The sequence below is a fragment of the Anser brachyrhynchus genome (assembly GCF_964034855.1).
Source record: "Anser brachyrhynchus genome assembly, chromosome: 1".
NCBI classification, from domain to species: Eukaryota; Metazoa; Chordata; class Aves; order Anseriformes; family Anatidae; genus Anser; species Anser brachyrhynchus.
This window is the reverse complement of record NC_137694.1, coordinates 10,534,203-10,553,664: the sequence shown is the minus strand read 5'-3', so window position 1 is coordinate 10,553,664 and position 19,462 is coordinate 10,534,203. Positions and strand designations below refer to the sequence as shown.

The window sequence follows — 19,462 nt, the reverse complement described above, 5'->3', positions numbered from 1 at the left end:
GTTTCCCTGGGTAACTCTAAATCTTTCTTAGGGGCATTAGCTGAACTGCAAGAGCAGCTATTTAAAGTCCAAATACCCACCTACAACACTTAATTCCGAGATACCCTGCCCAGAACATGTTCTGACCACCTGCCGTACTTTATAGAAATGTCTTGCAGAGCAAAAAAGATGATGTTGATGTTTAAATTTATACAAAGACCAATGGGAAAAATATTTACTCTCATCTATCTGAGTGCTATGGAAACTAAGATCCATGCCCTCCTGTATTATCCTTTCTCCTGGTTCCATAGTTCTCCATTTCTCACACAGTGGCTCAGCACTGATTGGATAGGGGAATAACCAAGGAAGAATAATGTATTTCCAAGTCTAGCTTGTAATTAAGTGATCAGAACACTTTTGGTTCACAGATGTAAAACATCTTAGATTGAAGATAAATTTGATCTCAGATCCTTAATTTCCTGGACTGACATTTGAAATACAGAATCTTCTTCCAATCATATTAAAAAAGAATAACTTGTAAAAAAGAAATTAAAGAAAGAAAGAAAGAAAGAAAGATTTGATAGCTACAGAGATGTTTAGATATTTTAAGCCGAAGATTTCAGTCTCTGATTCCGAGGAAATCAAGGTGTCATCTTGCAACGTTGACCCAAATAGCAATGCTCCAGACAGAGGATTTCAGATACACCAGTGTAAGTCATGACCCCTGCATGTAGATACCTGCCCTCTGGCTGTGCTTGTCTCACACCAGGTGACTCCTTGTTTCTGATTCCACCCGGTCAGATGTGTTCAACACAGGCATACGTTGGAGACTTATCAGTCTCTGCAGCAAATGCAGTCAGTGTCCCTCTCTCTGAACACTAGGAATGGACATGTAAATATGTTTGCAGAGAGACCACTGGGGAGCACTTTCACCCCCAAGTGAGCTCATAAATCAGTATATACATATATACAGTAAACCTGGGCCCTTTAGGCATCCAGCTGAAAAGTATCAATTTGTAATCTCTAAGCAGATGCACCAAACAGAGTGAAAAATGTTTCTGGACAGACTTTGGACTTTGAAGAAACCATAGCTTCATCATATTGACACATCACAAAATTATTGTTTCTTGAAGCTTCCCAATCAAAGGGAATCTTATAATTTATCAATTGGATTAACTTTAAAAAAAATGGTGAATTACCTCAGCTGCTACTGATTTTTACAGGATTTTTACAGCTTCTGCTCTTTAGAGGGGACATTTACATTTGTTTATCGGCAAACTCACAACTGGATCACTTAGAGTTAGGAAGTGCCATTTAGACCTTCAGGAAATAGCACAAAACAGTTTGTTATGCCGCTTTCCTTCAGCAAATCCTGCTTTCCAAGCTTTTCCACAAAGACTTATAGTGCGAGGAAATTGCTGGGTTCCTGGGGAATTTTGCCTTTTGTACTAACAAGTGCAGCAAAGGTCAACGTTGCAAAGAAAGTTGACAGGAGCTGCCCTTAAGGAATGTGTTAACATAGAAATTCCACTACAAAGCCCAAAAGGTGAGATGAAGGTAGCAGGTGGACACCTTAGACTGATAAAGGAGAAAAAAACTATCAAAGATGCCAGGTGAACATGCTACCTGAGTCTGTATCATACTTCCATGAAGTCAGAAATATAGTATTCTTAACTAGCTCTGCAGCAAGATGTTTCCAACAATTTGAGGCCCTTATGATCTGACTCCTTTAAAGTTTACTTGGAAAAGCCCCAAATCTACCTGCATTCTTTCCCAAGGCTCCCAATCAGCTGCACTCCTGAAATACTGGCACAAAACATGCTACCAAAATGCTGGAGAAAAAAAGCAAATATTCCCAGAAACAATCTGTTTCTCTGTGGAACCCATATTTTATCCAGTCCTACAGTGCATTTAAGGATACTGCTGGTATAGAATAAGCTGTATAGTCATAGAATCATTCAGATTGGAAAAGACCTCTAAGATCATCTGTTCCAACCTTTAACCTCATCCTGACACATCCACCACTAAACCACGCTATGAGGTTGTACACTACACATTTCTTCAATACCTCCAGGGATGGTGACTCAACCACTTCCCTGGGCAGCCAATTCAAATGCCTCACAAACCTTTCAGTGAAGAAATTTTTCTCAATATCCAGCCTAGACCTCCCCTGGCACAACTCGAGGCCATTTCCTCTTATCACTTGGTGCTTGGGAGAAGAGCCTGATCCACATCTTGCTACAACCTCTTTTAAGGTAACTGTAAAGTACAATAAGGTCTCCCCTGGGCCTCCTTTTCTCCAGGCTGAACAACACCAGCTCCCTCAGCCGATCCTCGTAAGACTTGTTCTCTAGACCCTTCACCAGCTTCATTGCCCAACAGTCATGTTGGCTCAGAAAACAAAATACTGAACTGAAAAGGAAAAATATATGACTGTTCGAAAGGAAAGATTATTCAACTGCTCATTGTTGATGTTAGATTATAAAATTACATGACCAGCAACCAACCCAAATGTCTGAAACTCTGTCTTTTACTTGTGCAAAGAACAAAGCTCTACAATGGGCTTAAAATCAGAATCTGATGCCTCTTCTGCAATTTAATAGGTCCTCACTGCAGCAAGAGTTCTGCTGAAGTTGAAAGCTACTCTGACGCATGCACATATTGCATTAGTCAAATCAGATATTTTTAAATTTAATCCTATTTGGGCTCCATAGTGACAATTTATTGCATTTAATTTTATTTGGCCAAGAAATCTAATTTGACCAAGAAAAAAATGTAAAAACATCTGGAGAAAACAGATAGTTTCACTCTAGCAAAGTATCTTAATTTCTCATTAGGAAAGGGAAAAAATAATAATAATAATAATAATAAAAAAGCTTTAACTCTTTTTCTTCCAAAATTAAATATATATATATATAAGTTTGGACTAGATGATCTTAGAAGTATTTTCCAACCTAAATGATTCTATGGCGTAATAAAAACTTTTATTTTTGATAATATTTATTTAGGTCTTAATTATTTCATTTGTCTGACTGGTAGTGATTTTATTTTATTGAATTTTCTTGTTGAGAAATGCTTGCTTGAAAACCTAAAATTATGCACACAGTTGCAGCATCTGAGCCTTTTGCAATGATCTTGCCTGCCAAAGAACTATGTCTGAAGTCAGAAGAGAAACAAGGGAAACAAAGTGCTGGAAGATGAATAGCCCCTTACTGGTCATATTCTAGAAGATGACCTGGAGCACGATGCAGCCAGCTAAGACATGGTAGAAGCTCCTCCTGCACTGTACCTAACTCTCTCCTGTTCCAAATACCTCTAAAAAAATGATTAAATGGGATGGAAGTAACTGCTATAGAACAGTTATGCATTCTCTGTAAGATAGCCTATCAAGGAGAGACTAGAAGAGCTAGGACTCCTTTTGGTAGGCACAAAGGCTGACAGCAGATATGGCTGACATTGTATACTAAATGCCAAAATTGTTATATAACAACAGATCTAGAAATACTGGACCAGGCAGCACTCACTGAGACCAGAGATCAATTTAGAGCAGAGAGGAGAAAACACTTTTTTACCCAACAAATAGTGAGGTCTGGTCTGTAGCTAGTGAGCTACAGGGTGCTGTGGAGGCAGATAATACAGGCAGATTAGGGACTAGGTAAATTAATGAATAAATTTACTAACAGATACTGAAGGGAACAGGCAGAGATGTGTTCTTTAAAACTTCTAATCCAAAGATTGTGAATACTGGGGGATTACACGCGTAATGGACCACGAACCACACCAGGCTTGTGTGCTCTCCCTACGCAATGTTTCCCCAAATCAATGGCAGGACAGAAGACAGACTACATAAGCAACCTTGACTGAGAAGGACATTTCATATGCTCTTACCCATAAGCTAACCACTGACTTCAGTTGTTACTCCCAATAGAAAACTGAAGTCTTAGTATTTTGCTAGAAGGGGAATTTTTTTTTGCGTGCCTTCAAACTGGCAATAAATGTAACTTGCAGCTTTAAACAGCAGGAGACCAGTATGGCTACACTTTAATGAATATAACGTCATTAACAACACAAGGTGTTCTGTCATACACTTAAACAGCACCACATATCACCAACCCCATTCAATGCAGAAGAAAGCCCTGATAAATCTGTGGTTTCTCCCTTCCACTACCTACTAGCAAGGAAGGAAAGAACAGGAGCAATAAGAAAGAAAAACGTGAAAACACAGAAAACAGAGGGCATGCCAGAAACTTCTGTCGTTCCCTGATAAAATCTCTGTCTTGCCCAAAAGGTCTTTTACTTCCAACATCACACACTGATTAGCAGACTTAACATTGTCATGAGAACAGAATAAGGAAACGCTGTGCCTGGAGACCCAAAGTCCTTGGTGATTTTGCATACAACCATTAGGGAGGGTTCCATTTTAAATAATCTAGCTTTTAATTTCATTTGTGTTTTAATTCTGCCTTCTGAAATGCAAATAAAACTGAGTTACACACAAATGTTTTGAGAATTTATTAAAATTCTAAAATTCCTTCCACCAAGAAAATGGTGTAATTTGTAAGAGATGTCATATATAGATTTATTTTTTTAAAGAATAAATAAATAAAAATTCCAAACTACATTCATCTTGTCATTTGATTTATTATTATTACTATTTTTAATGTTATTTCTATTACTAATGCATTCTGTCCACTACAACAAAGGTATGACATTTTGGCAAGCAGTCTGTTACACTGACCTTTAATTGGTTGGTACTATGCAAAGAAACATTTCCTAGAAGCCATCTATTGGTTAAAGAAACCTGTGGAAACACTACATGTCAGCTACACTACGACATGAAGACTTACTTTGTAGAAACCCTCCTTCTCATTTATTGTACAACCGTCACACAAAGTACTCCAGGTTGAAATGAGCTCAAACACGATGCATTCTTACACTGTTTAATGCATTATTAGAAATAGATAGAGGAATATACAGATTTCACAGCATACTCAGAAAAGAAGGACTGATTCTTTGAACACAGTTACCCTGGGAAGCATTTACAAGATAAAGTGAGTGAATAATTAAATATGAGTTAATTAAATATGATGATGTAGCAAATCAGTCTAGGTTGAACCTCTAATATGAGAAAAAATAAGGAGTGTACAAAAAGTACATTGAGATAAATATTGGAATTGTTCATACAGCCGGGTATCAATGTTCTCAAAGAAAAGATAGTGAAAGACAAGAGCAAATGCAGAGAAGAGCCCCAGAATTATTCAAGGCCTGGAAATAAAGGCCTCACAAAGGCAGAGTTGAGGCTCAGAGGCCGGTACAGCACACAACTACCGTACAGTTTATGTGTAGCTTTTGTGTGCAAATCTGGACCACTAGAGTCACACTTATATTTGGCTCTTCTCAGTTATGTTTAGTAGAGCTTCCAGAAAGTAAGTGGAGCTTTCATTTCACAGAGGATTTTAAAATAGTAAAATTCATTTTTGGTTGTGACTGAAAATGCAAACTTAATGACTGGGAGAAAAATTAGGAGCATTGAGAAGGCTGGCCAAATAGCATCAGAGTACAGCAGCCAACAAAATGCCCAAGAACACTTACATTCATGTTCAGTCTTTTTAGTCAGACAGCCTTACAAACCAGATCAATTTGAGCAAAATAAATTACTAGCATGATATATTGCGATTTTGAAAAATGTGTTTTATCATGGAAAACTATTCTTTTTTAACATTTCCAACTAGCCAGGCTGGAAAACGGTCTTACACTGGTAAATTTGTCAATATATTTCTTGCTTTTTGGAGAGATGATCTGAATAAAAGTCCTTAGGTCAAAAAATAAGCAAAGGATGTTCTCTTTGCCCATCAGGCAGAAGCACATACAACAAGGAAAACAAATATATCTGCAGGAGAAGAAACTGCCTGAGGGTAAGCCTCAGCTAAGCAGTGTAGCAAAGCCCTGGAGACAAAAGCTGGGAGAAATCCAAATAGAGAAACAACAGAGGGTTTGTGTTGCATTGTTTTGTTTTAAATCTGAGCTTCTGAATCTGAAAAAGTACCATCATAATGAAAGGACACCGAAAGAACTCTTTGGACAAAATTTCACCTTTCACAGCTGCTACATCAACCCCCCAGCTTAAGCTAACACTCACTGTGATGAGGCTATGCACCTGCAGAACATCTTTCACAAATTAAAATTGAGTATCCATAAACCGAGACTAAGAAACACGCTTGTAACACACACACAAAGAATCCCCAACAGAGAGTTTAAACAACAGCAACAACAGAATCTCTGGAAAATTAGCCATGGACAGTTATTTTGCAAGGGAATTTGCTCCAATGAATAAACAAAACCGTCTGAATAGAAAAGAAATGCTACAACAATCTTCGCTCCTGATTTCTCTACATACCAAATGGGAAAGCAACAAAGAAGCTACGGTATCAGAGACAATCTGCTGTGTAGGGAAAAGGAAAAGTTAAACTGTGAAGCTGATCATCCAATAATATGATTAGCTGCAAGCTCTTTTTAGCTTTTATCATCTCCGTCACACTTAGAAACCCTAAATGCAATACACTGCTAGCAGGACAGAGATTCAGCAGGTGTCTCTCTAAGCTAGCATACTAGATGCTATTTCAGCATTGTATACAGTTCAGGTCTACAAAAATCAAAACGATGACTCATGGCTATCTATGAGAATATAGGAAGTGGGAGGAATGACCCCCTCTTTATATGTCAAGAAGAATACAAGATCTGCAGGAGCCAGATCAACTAAGCCATGGAAAGTAAAAACACTGAAACAGGTGATATCTGTACGAACTTTCATTGCAAGCCCTCTTGATTTATTTTTCCAGACTTTTATGATGCCTTGCAAGGTACGTGAGTTAAGTGAATTTATCCTCTGAGGCATATTGCTGCATCTATAGAACCTGTATTTCAGTTAATAAAACAAGACTCCAGGCAAGACAAATAAAAACAAATTCAAATATCTGACAAGCGGACAAGTTGACAAATGTTTGACTTCATAAGTGTCACATATCACTAGCTATCATTCCAAACCACATTTTTTGTTTGTTTGCTTGTGTTTTTTTTGTTTGTTTGTTTTTTCTTCTTCAGCAGCTACAACCGACTATCAAAACAGACTATACGAACATCTGGAGATTTAAGCAAAGTTCATACAGGCTAACTAACTCAGTATTATAGTATAAAAAAGCCTTTTTCCTAGTGTGAAAACTTGCCAGTGAAGCCAGTTTTAAAAGAATTGCAGTACTGATCTTGAACTCACCTGCAAAGTTTCTGCTGCAACTGAAGTAGCTATTTCTATTATTTGGGCCAGCTCTAGTCATGGACTGAAATATAAATCTAACACTGCAAAAAGGAGATGACAATGTCTATTCTGAACACTCGCATGAAGTATCCAGAAATAAAATTTAGACATTTCCCATCTTGGTGAATTAGTCAGAATATACAGAATTGATGGAGATATAAAAAGTAAACACATAAATAGAGCTGGAGTCCTAACTGTGAAATTCTACCAAATAAATACATAATGGAAAAACTTAAAGAACCATGACATACTATCATGTAAAAACATAGCATGCGTGATCTTACAGTGCTTAAACAGACAACCCTTCATTTTTTTTTGCATTTTACCAACACATCAGTTTAACTCCTGTAGGATTTCATCAGAACTTAAATCATTCCTTTTGTAATGCTGCTAACACAGTGAATATTTTCATTAAATACCTTCCATATAGCTCAAGAGTCACTCCCAGGTTGAGATAGAAAGCTAAAATAAAGGAATAAAATATTTTGAAAGATTAAACAGAAAAAAACTGCTATAACCTAACAATTCCAATGTTAGAGTGAAAACCACCAAAAAACCTTTGTATAGGTATATGCATGCACTGCCCAAAACCAAGTATAGACAAAACTCTGTTCATCTGTTTAACCACTAATTTACTTTTGTTAGTTTGCCCTTTTCTATCCATGTACATTTTCTCTTCCTACTAAGTCAGACCTGAAATTATTTTGGTGACCAACCCAGCACACAAAACATTGACTGTTCTGCATGATGACCAGCTTCTCGTGTATCAGGAAAATACAAATAAAGTGTTGGAAAGTGTTACTTGCTATGAGACAAACCACAATACAAGCTATTTTCCTTATCTGAATCTCTCCAGATTGAGCCCTTTCCAATACAATGGTCCAGCAGTGCCTGTAACTGGCAAGTGAGTCAAAATGGTAGAAACGCTTGAAAATTAAAAAAAAAAAAAAAAAAGGAAAAAAAAAGAAAAAAAAAGGTCAAAATGTAAGTGTTGGTTTTTAACATATTTACTGAAATTAGTTTTGAAATGAGTTTTCAACAAGGTTTAAGTCCTTAAAATCAGCTAGGAAAGGAGAAGGGAAAGACTATGCTGTGATGAACACTCCGAAGCCATCACAGCACACCAGAAAAACTGGGGCCCCTCCCTTTCTCTGTTGATTCTATAGGATGTTGCATTGGTGTGTGAAAGAAGAAAAAGGAAATACCAAGTTCCTCCATCAACTCAAGACCTAATTCATCAGTGTCTCCTAATGACAAAATCACAGTGTTTACCATGTCATCTTTTGCAAAATATTGAGGGAAGTCAGGATTGCAGATACTTTAGGAGTATCCAAATTACACCTCTTGAAAATAACATAATTTTCAGGTTGTAGGGCAAATACTCTGGTCTCAGTCTGAGAGCAAGAATAAATTAACATTTTGAGGGGGATGATAATGACAGCAGAGGGCAGTTGTTAGCATTAAATTGTTTCAGAAAGTGATTTGTGCACAGCTTATGTTATGGATTGGAGGACTTGAGCCTTGCGATCAGAGTGCTTAAATGGGAAAGAAGAGAACCAAGCTGCAGATCCTCCGCCCTGGTCAGATGTCTTGTTTATTTATCCTTTAGATTAAAAGATAGTTGTGTGCGTACATATATATGTGTACAGTATCTGTACTGGAATATCATTCAGATGCAACTTCAACACACCTGTACAAGTGTGTCCAGATTCACATGTGTATCCACATGTTTACACAGATATTTTTATCTCACAAACCTGCCCCAAGCCTTCATGGAGTGGTTAATCTTTAGATGTTAGGTGTGAGAATTCAGGCTTCTTTGACATTTCTGCAGCAGCTCAGGAGTCCAGTGGTTGAGCTACAGCAGAGCACTAAGCAAGAGATGCTGCCCAGTGCAGGTTCCACTAAACATGAGCAGTCAATCAAAATTTATCTATCATGTATTTTAAAAGAATAGAAAGAGATCTTGTTAGTATAAGCAATTTATCATTCACAGACAAGAAAGTAGGTGTCTCAGAATGCTATCTAGGATGCTAGGTGTGTTTTAGGGATCCAAAACAAAACTCATGTTAGAGCTTCGGAACCCTTCTCCCCCAAAATATCATCAAGCACACCTACAAAATTTATTTCAGTCGTATATATCTTTCAGACTACAGAAAAATTCCCAATCTTATTTAAAGTGGAGGGCTTCTCTGCCCAGGAATCTTGAAATACATTATAACATCTTTATTTAAGTTTTCCAGTTGCATTATGAGATACTGAAGCCTTATTCTACATGAGCAGGAAAATATGAGGGGATCTGGACAGACTTGCACAGCTGTGTTGAAACTGTATCTAAACTAACAGATAAACACTCTGAGCTCCTCATTCCCAGCCACAATGGTGCACCTTGGACACTTCCCAACATCACATACAGGCAACCTGCCTCCTAGCACACAATCTGTGCCTCAGTTTCCATGGAAACTCACTTTCCTCAGTTTTCAGAAGAACCCAAGGCATAAAGGCTAGAATGAAGATATAATGTCTCTAGTTGAGATGTCTGAAGAAATCTGGACAATAATGTGCAAAATTGCATGTAACTCTACAGCCCCAAGAAAACAAGTAAAAGCAAATAACCCAACACAAAGCAATGCAAAGAAACATTAGGCAAGAATTTGACAGTGAAAATATGAATCTCTCACATTCTCTGGTGAAAGGTATTTTAGTGGAACTTGAGTCTTTGTTTTATACAAATAGTTATGCTGTTTCCTTTCAATATGGGCAGTAATGGAACAAAAGTTTATTAAATAATGCACTCGGTATGCATTACAGTGTTGACAACAAAGTACTGACACTGATGCAAGGCCTTCCAGAACAAGAGATTTCATTGTGGGAAAGGACGTTTACAGGGTAATATGCATACATCTGAATTTGGATAGGAGAACAAGTACAATTCATCTCAAAATATTATACAAACAAGGAACTAACATGTAAATAACTTGAGAATGTGGAAAATGACTTTACTGAAGCAGGAAATAGGATATTTTGATGTTGTTTCCAACATTTTCTGCAGGCTGTGCTTGAAAAGACTGTTAGTAGGTGTTCTTTAGTCATCATTTTCTCTCAACTTTAATTTTCTGTTACCTAAAAGATCTAAACTCTCTTCAGCTCAAAAAAAAAAAAAAAAAAAAAAGTGCAAGAAGGTAAAACTCCAGATTTTCCTGAGATGGAACATTAGAGATGCTCCCCAATACCTAATGAGTAATGGGCTGCTCAGGTGGACAGATGAAGGCTGAGGACTGCACAACTTATGACTCCACACTGCAGAAGAATGAGGCTGCACCTTGGGTTTAGTGTGCAGCACTGGATCAGAAACTACTTTAAGGTAAGTCAAACTTCATTTCCCTCACAACATGATGGATAACTGAAAAACAAAATCCCAAAAGCCTTTTGCAAACCACTGATTTTTTAAAATATGCTTTTCTAAAAAACACTATTCACAATTTTTAAAGTGTGACAACAAAAATTGGGATCTTTGCAAAGCTTAAGCTTACTACAGTGTTTTACATGAGTAATAAAGAAATATATCATCAGATCACCTCACATATTTATGAGTTTAAAAGGTTTTAAATTTACACAGTCTGTGGGAAAATATTCGTAACTCCTCTAACCACATTGTATAAATATATTACAATGTCATGTACTTTTCAGTATTTCTAGTGATACTCATAAAATAGTATTTTCCAAATGCAAGTATCTTCACTTTCTTGTATATAGAAAAGTTTTTATTTATATTATTTTTGCTTCCAGCAGAACTGAAAGCTTTTGATCTGCTAGCGTTATCTACGTATCTCCAGACAGCTATTGCACTGATGAATGGGGAGTACCTGAAAAGCATACAAGAACCTTTGTGAGTTTTGCCCTTAGTTACTGCAGGATACATTTTCAACAAAGCCTCCACCATCACAAACATGCAAATGCTACGTTGGTAGCACAGCTAGCCTATATACCACCTTTTAGCAGGATACATAGAGACAGAATATGAACTTGCACGTAATATCATATAAGTATGGAAATCCCACTATACTGAAGTGGTGTATGCTTGGTAACAGTTAGGACAGGCAAGTATGCAATAGTAATCAACAGTAAAGCAAAAAACGTGATGTTCACTGCTTAAACAGCAGGCTCTGTCACATGACATTCTTTGCCATCCTTAACCATGAGGCTGGTGCTTGTCTCCCTCCTTACAGCTGATACGACCCTCCTTCTCCATTGCAATTTCCTAGAAAAGTCTCCGTGTTCTTTTCATCTTTGCTTTTTCTGCTATGGTTCCCATTTTCTGGAAAAAACCATCTAGCAAATCCCTCTGAGTTCAGATCAGGGCTTTCCCTTTTCCCCTTGTCCAGCTATACACCTATTTCAACCACCTTTAAAGCTGCTCACAAACATTTTTTCATATTAGCATGAATTCATACACATTGAAAAACAACAGTGGAATTTCTTTCCTTAGAGTGGAACAAGTCACCTTTTTCCAAATTTTCCTTAAAATCATTTCATATATAAACCAGAAATGAAATCACAATGCTTTTCCAAATTACTCAAGCTTTTACTGTGTAATGCACAAAAATAAGTAATTTTATCTTTCCTAATTAGATAGTTTTCTGGCATAAAGGTGCATGAAAACATAAATATAATTTAGTATACAAGTGTTATTTTTCATTTAAATGTGCTCTTGCAGCTCAAGGGATGCCAACATAGTATTAGAAAAGTCATCACTAATACTTATTATAACCTTGCCCAGAGATCGTCTGTGTAGCATGCCTAGGAAAAATCATAGCCATCTCTGTAGGATGCTAGTGTTTGAACAATGAACATATTGATAACCTTCACTGGCACCTTCCTCATGGCATTACTGGAGGATGTATAATCCTCTTCCATCAAATTATTTTCATGATTCAGGTCTTAATTAACACTTTGAGTCACATAAGCCCTAACAGTAAAACCCTCTGTGCGGACATTTGTAACAGTTGGATCCAACTCCACTTCTAATTTCAGAGAAAATATGACCCCGTAGATATAAAATGACTTAAACTTCAGATAAATAATTCAGCTTCACTACATAAAGTTCACAAAACGCAAACATAAAGGTAGTCTATGAAAAAAGAAGAAGCAACCATATGGAAGGTGAAGAAATTATCTTAGTAGAAAGTATCAGCTCAGATTCAGGAGATAACAAGCAAGTGTTTCATGTGTAAAAAACCTTCCTAAAAATAGGAACATTTAAAAACAGGAGTCACTGAAAGCTCTGATATAAATCCAGGATAACTGCAAATAGAAAAGACAGTACAAATATCTGAGCCATTAGGAGCTCTTGAGGTGATGGTATCAGGGAAAACAACATGAAGTGATCTAGAATTAATAATGATGTAAAATATGAGTCAGCAAAGAGATCTGACTAGGTCTTAAATTAATAAAAGGGTATTTCTCCCCTTAGGTAATGTTTTTTAGGTCCTCCCCCCCTCTTTATTTTTGTTATTTTTAAATCAGACTAGACCTCTGTGTACATAAGAAACAAATATTTTTAAAGAACCAGTAAGAGAACTTCCCAGAACAGCTAACCTTGGTAATAGTTGAGAAAGATGTCTGAATCAGAAATCAGAAGATAAAACAAACAATGAAAATCACATTAAAAGCTTAATCACCATTGACTTGGGTTTACTAATTTGAGAGGTAATACTCATTTTTGAATGTATGGCTTTGGCTGTGTCTGGTATTTGATACAAAAGGAAAAGTACATTTTCTCAGGAACCATCTATTGACTGATCATACCCAGAAACATCTTCTGAAAAAAAAATGTTTTTGACAAATTTTTAAAATGTATGTACATACTTAAGTTAAAAACAAACAAACTAGGAGTGACTAAGAAAGCACAATAGATTACCATAGATATATAAAAATTAGGACAAGAAAAAAGTGCACAAAATTCACAGAAATTTTTCACAAGACAAACATTAAGAATCTGACAACCTCTGCAAGTCAGAACCGCAAAATCACAGATTCCCAGAATGGCCGAGGTTGGAAGGGACCTCTGAAGATCATCTAGTCCAACCCCCTTGCCGAGAATATCTCCTAGAGCACATTGCGCAGGATGGCATCCAGGTGGGTTTTGAATATCTCCAGAGAAGGAGACTGCACAACCTCTCTGTGCAACCTGTCCCAGTGCTCTGTCACCCTCACAGTAAAGAAATGCCACCTCATATTGAGCCGGAACCTCCTGTGCTTCAGTTTGTGCCCGTTGCTTCTCGTCCTGTTGCTGGGCACAACTGAAAAGAGACCAGCTCCATTCTCTTGAGACCCTTCCCTCAGATATTTATTTATGTAAGTCAGCTCAGTACTTCTTGAACAAGAGTAGAAGCAAGTTTCAAAAGGTCATTTCAATCAGTTTACCACGAAAAAAAAAAAAAAGGATCTTACATTTGTGTTACATTTGTACATGTAGTTAATGTTTGTAAATTCTTGCGATTCCCAGGCAATTAAAAAAAAAAAAAGTCACATAGAAAACTTTAGAGGTGTTCCAACACTAAAAAGAAGCAGCATTGATTAGTATTTAAAGGATGGAAAATCAAATTCAGTTGTGGGAAGAAGGGGGGAACTAAATTATTGCCATCTGTTTGAGGGTGAATTAAACTGCATGAAGTAGTGAGATTGATACAGAGGTCATGCAGAAATCTTGCTGGTATGCAGAGAACCACTGTGTACATCCTAAAATGATAGCATGCAGCTAAAAATAATAAGTATTGTACATTCACTGCAGCACTGTCAGTAATGCCAACCTCAAGCACTAAAGACATCATGAGTCACATCCTCCAAACTAATAAAACTGATTTTAAAGTCATAGGTCTTAAGCCACTAATACATTTGGGGGACTTTATTTGCCTTATTGACTTGAACATTTAAAATTATCTGAGAATTTCTGAAAAATATTTTTTTTTGAGAGAGGCTGCACTGAAAGAATATTTTTTCACTAATTTAATCTTCTTTTACTTCAGGGAACTGAATCATATTACCCTTCTGAAAGAGTGATCAAGGGCCCGCCTAAAATGAGATGGGACACCCTTCTTCCTCCATGTTCACAGAAAAACTGTTCTGGAATCTTTTCTAAAGTAAGCATGAGACACTTATTTCATTTTCTTAAGGTTTTATGATAAAAACACCATACACATGCAAAAATCTCTACAAGAATCTTGAGTCTAGGGAAAATAATAAAATTTGGCTTTGATAACTTACACATATCAGACTTACACGAGTTCATGGGAAATTGATGGAAAAAATGGTGTATTCACAAAGGTCTATAAATGACTCATAATATTTTGCGGTAATAATACAAAGTCCACAGAAAGCTACATAAACACATGCCCACTGAGTCACAAAAGGAAAGCAAACAAACTATTTTCCACCCATTTGACTGAAGCACGGAGATTTTTTTCCCGGAAAACACTGATTTACATTACATGTTAGGGAAGCTATGGAAACTGGAAGAGTGAACTCCTGCTAAGCAGAAGAAGCAGGAAAATGCATACCTCCTGTAGTACCTATGCATGGACAACTGACTAAGCAAATGACTTCCCTAGTTTCCTCTCATCTCCTACATGGAAGTTAGTCCTCAGCATAGCATGCAGATTGATTCTTCAGCTAAGTCAACCTGTGCTGATAGAAGGACTGCTGGAGTGGAACTCATTTCCCCCAGCTTTACACACCAACAGCATAGATATATACATCTAGGCACCTCTGATAAAGAAGAGAGAAGTCCATACTCTTGGCTGTAGCTCATCCCATTTTATAGTCTTAGAACATTTCAGGTCAGTCCTGACTGAGAAGTACCTGCTTTGATCCACTGAACAAAAAGGGGCTTTAGGACAACCAGCAGAGTTTTAACGTCTACACAATCTACACAGTAGGTGTGTAAAGTTTGGTGAATTAATCCTTCTTACTTGCACTTCAAATGACACATCCAAGCTCATCTGCAAGTCAAAGCGGATATGCAATTGCTCAGGGAATCCCAACCTGCTGTTCTGTCCTTTAAGTCTATTTCTAATAGCTCTACTCTATAAATGTATGTTTATGAATTCATCCAGGTGCCCCTTGTGCGTATTTGGTCACTATCATCTGAAAGGCAAACTACATTATAGGATTCATATTTTTGCAAGTAGGAGTCATAAAAAGCAATTATCCAGGTTTGGCCTTTCATAAGACGGAACAGAAAGGGACTGCTGACAAAAAAACATTTTCAAAAAATAGCTGCTGTTTATTTAAACCATAAAGAATCGTGAGATCATCATGCAGCACAATTTTCACACTAGTAGCTCAGGATTAACTTTGCTGATACAAAACATGATTGAAATACAGATTAAATTATCAAGTCAGAAATAGAATAGGTCTAGAAATAAATGTGATTCACACATGGCTACATCTGTTGAAAGAGAAGAATTAGTTGTTACCATAAAGAAAGACTGAGGAACTGAAAAGATGAAGAAAACAAATATCAACAGAATTATTTAGCAGTAATACCAAAATTAACATCATAACTTCAAAGACACCATTATTTTTAAATCACTTTTTAAGAAAAATCTTCAATTCCTGTTTCCCCAAGATCATGACTGTAGAGTACAGTGATCTTCAAGTCATAAACATTCATGTGCATCACGTAGAGGGCTATTTTCTGATCTATTTATAATTTGATGTGTTACTTGGCCATGTTTCCTAATCTATCCATCAATATTATAAGCATCTGCCCTATGCCAACTAAACTAATGAGTTCATTTTCTACCATGAAGTTGTGAGCTGCCTTTCTACATGTCATGTTCTGTACACATCAGGCTGACACTACCTGTAAGTGTATAGGCAGCAAAAATAACAATAAAATCAATAAAATCATGCTTCAATAGTAGATACACATTTTTAAAAATACTAAATAGAAAACCTAACCAATTAGTACTCACCACCAAGGCCTTGGACCTGTTACTCAGTAGTTTTTCAATGTCTCTGGCTGCAATTTCCACTAGCTGACGAGGGTTGTTGGCTTCTACAGTATACAAATCTCTGTATTTCAAATATATCTGCAAGAGGAAAAAATGGAAATAAATTAAGATGGCAACTGACATTCAAAATAAGCAGTGACTTGACAGAACAAACATCAGTAAATCCTCTGTTCTTACTGGAGATCTACAGAAAGATTGTTGTTAGGATTATCCCAATGTGCTTCATGAAAGAAATACTTCACATTTTTGTTTGATATGTAAAAGGTACCGCTAAAAATCATTTAGTAAATCTTCAAAACTGACTGATTCTAGTGACTGAACATTCAACTTCTAAATTTTCAAGGAATCAGGGTCTCATAGAGGGCTAAGAAAAAAGTAAGAGGGATCTTTTAAAATGACCGAAGCTGAAACCAAATAATTACTGCTGAATTTAATTTTTCCTTGAATACTGAACAACAAACATGCTTTTGAAGTAAATAATTTAAATTACGCTAATGCAATTGATTTAGTCCCTTATCTATTTATTCATTTTATAGTATAAGTATTCATGAGGAAAGAAAAGAGGAAGAGGAAGGAAAAATAAATAAGAGAAAAAAGGCAAAACAAAAAAAAAAAAAGGGAAATGTTAAAAAAATAAAAGGGAAGGGGTAAAAAAGAGGAAGGGGGTAAGGGATGTTTCTTCTCTGTCATGAATAAAGGTCGTTTTTGGTGAGGAACCATTGTTGTTTACAAAGCAGAGCACATATAAATGAGATAATTTGATTTGTTAAACAAAGCCGCTACAATGAGCAGCGTACAACCACGAGAAGTAAAGAAGAAAAAACAGAAAAAAATCATTTGCCTGTCTGTCCTGGATAGAACTGTACAAAGAAAGAAAAATATATTGTTTGGCAAAAGAAAACTAAAAGTGGATACCTTATGGCTAGATGGGCAAATGGGGAGAACTAATTTATGCAACCAACAGATGGCCTGAGTTTACTCAAGTACTCTGCCTCTCCGAAAGGCTGCCTGATGGGGCTGTGCTGTCTCCCGGGAAGTAATTCCAGGCACACACAGGAACAGGTCCAGCACTAATGTGCTGGCTACAAGCCAGCACAAGAACTGAGAAACTGCAGACCAGGCTGAGTCTACCAGCCCTGCCAGGTTTTTCAGGTTAAAGCCATGGAGACCTTAAAGAGACTCACCAAATCTGTCTTCCTCTGATGCTTGTAGCTGATGGGTGTTATTGCAAGTAAATTTCTGACAACTACAGTTATATCTGCAAATTTTTATCAGGCACGTCTCATAAGTTGTCAAAGGTTTCCATCACTTTTGAATTTCAGAACACTGATTTATTTACTTATTTATTTATTTTCCTACAGAAATGCTGTCCTTCCATCAGTAATTAAGTAACTGGAATATGCTCTAATTCTTGGTATAGTAGCAACAGTTTTAAAAATTCAGTGCATCAAAAGTAGAAAAGCACTACAAAGAAAGATAGTTTATAACAACCACTGATTATAGTTTGGATGTTTTTGAGGTGCTTGATTTTCAAAATTGTCACAGAGAAATTTTATCTCAGGAACACAACAAAATCTCTTTTTGCTGTTGTTGATAATGAAAGAGTTTAATAGTATAGCTGAAAATTACCCCCAAAAAAACAGTAATAAATTTTACGTTACAACCAATCACTACAGAATTTCTTAGATTTTTCCCTGAAAAACATCAAATTTGCACAGGATTCTGAGTTAAATTGAATCTGGAATTAACCTTTGAGTACAGAGCAAAGTTATAGTAAGCCATACTTGTAAGGGTTCAAGAACCTGGAAGAAAAATATACGTTTTCATCCCTATGTGTAATCCATTTTTACAGCAAACTTGACCCTGTAAACCCCCATCTGAAAACATTCCAGTTTTTCACACACCCCACTGCTATAGGGAATTTGTTCCCAAACCTCCCATCCTGGGTGACTTGAAAGCTGTGGACTATCAAAGTGTGGTCGAGTGGGAGCACACTTAATAATAAGAACAATAAAAAAGAATATTTTCTTTTTATCAGCTATAAAAATAGCGCAAAAGTCCAAGCCATTTAACAGAGATAGCAGCCACAAATGACAGCAGTCCTGTTCATGCTTCAACTTAAAACCTTCATAACCTGCATTATTGGTCCTGCCACTGAGAAAGCCCAACTACAAGGTAGGCTTCAGAAATGACTGCATGTCTTTAATTTAAAAAAATGAAAATCAACACCTCTTCCCCTCCCACTCCACTCTAAAAAACACCCACCCCCCCCCCAAAAAAAAAAAAAAAAAAGACTGAGTCTTGCACAAGATCTCCAATACAGTTGAGTTGCTGACTCTTCTCCTCCTCCTCTATGTTACCCTACTCCAGGGCTCGTAGCACCTATCTCCCCTGTTAGTATCACTGGTGGAAGATTTATCCCACAACATCTTAAACAAAAGGCATCAGAAGTAACTCAGAACTTGACACACTCCTTTATTTTCCTGAACCATGAGAACCACCAAGGAACAGCGTAAGAAATATTCACTAATTATTTAAGAGGGGTGTACATAATTTATTTGTTGCCTGCTCCCCTTTTCTCTACCTCAGTTCTAACACTGAAGCAGTTCAGTGTAGCAGCACATGGGGAAATGATAGACGCCTCAGAATTTGGCTCTCTGTAACAAACTTTTCATTCTCAAAGCCTCCCACCTCACAGTCAAACACAATTATCAAAAGCTCATCTCAAATAGCCATAAAGGGCCTTATCAGCAAAGGTGTGCTCATTTGCTTTTCAAAATGCAATTTGGCAGGCTCCATGGCTTGTTAAGAAGAGCTAATTTGAATACAATTTATGAAATTGCTTTGACCAAGTGAATGTAAGTTTCTGCTGGCTTTTACATCTAAAATCATTTTTAGTACTTTAATCACTAATGTTCCGCTAAAAGCTCTCCAAATTGTCAGTAAAACCCTAGCATTTTTCAGAGAATAAAGCCTCATTGCATGACTAAGTAAAATCCGTAAGGTCATAGCACAAAAAATGCTTTAATTTTTCTCTGAAGTCAATAGCCATGGACTTTTGAATTTAGGAAAGAATGTATTAAAATGGCTTTCTAAATGCTAAATATTTATTCTGGTATAATAAATTGCAAGGTTTTAGAGAAGAAATATGATG

At 36.7% G+C, this 19,462-nt stretch overlaps 1 protein-coding gene across 14 annotated transcripts in view; it reads right to left on the bottom strand.

Moving 5' to 3' along the window:
• CACNA2D1 (calcium voltage-gated channel auxiliary subunit alpha2delta 1) overlaps nt 1-19,462 on the bottom strand; it is a 407,082-nt gene that overhangs the window by 314,679 nt on the left and 72,941 nt on the right. For all 14 annotated transcript variants that reach the window (XR_013952784.1, XM_080597562.1, XM_080597555.1 and 11 more), the window contains one exon: nt 16,270-16,386. Coding sequence is in view for 13 of the 14 variants with exons in the window: in XM_080597562.1 (XP_080453688.1) it covers nt 16,270-16,386 (117 nt within the window). In the remaining variant the exon portion in view is untranslated. The remainder of the gene's footprint in view (nt 1-16,269; nt 16,387-19,462) is intronic.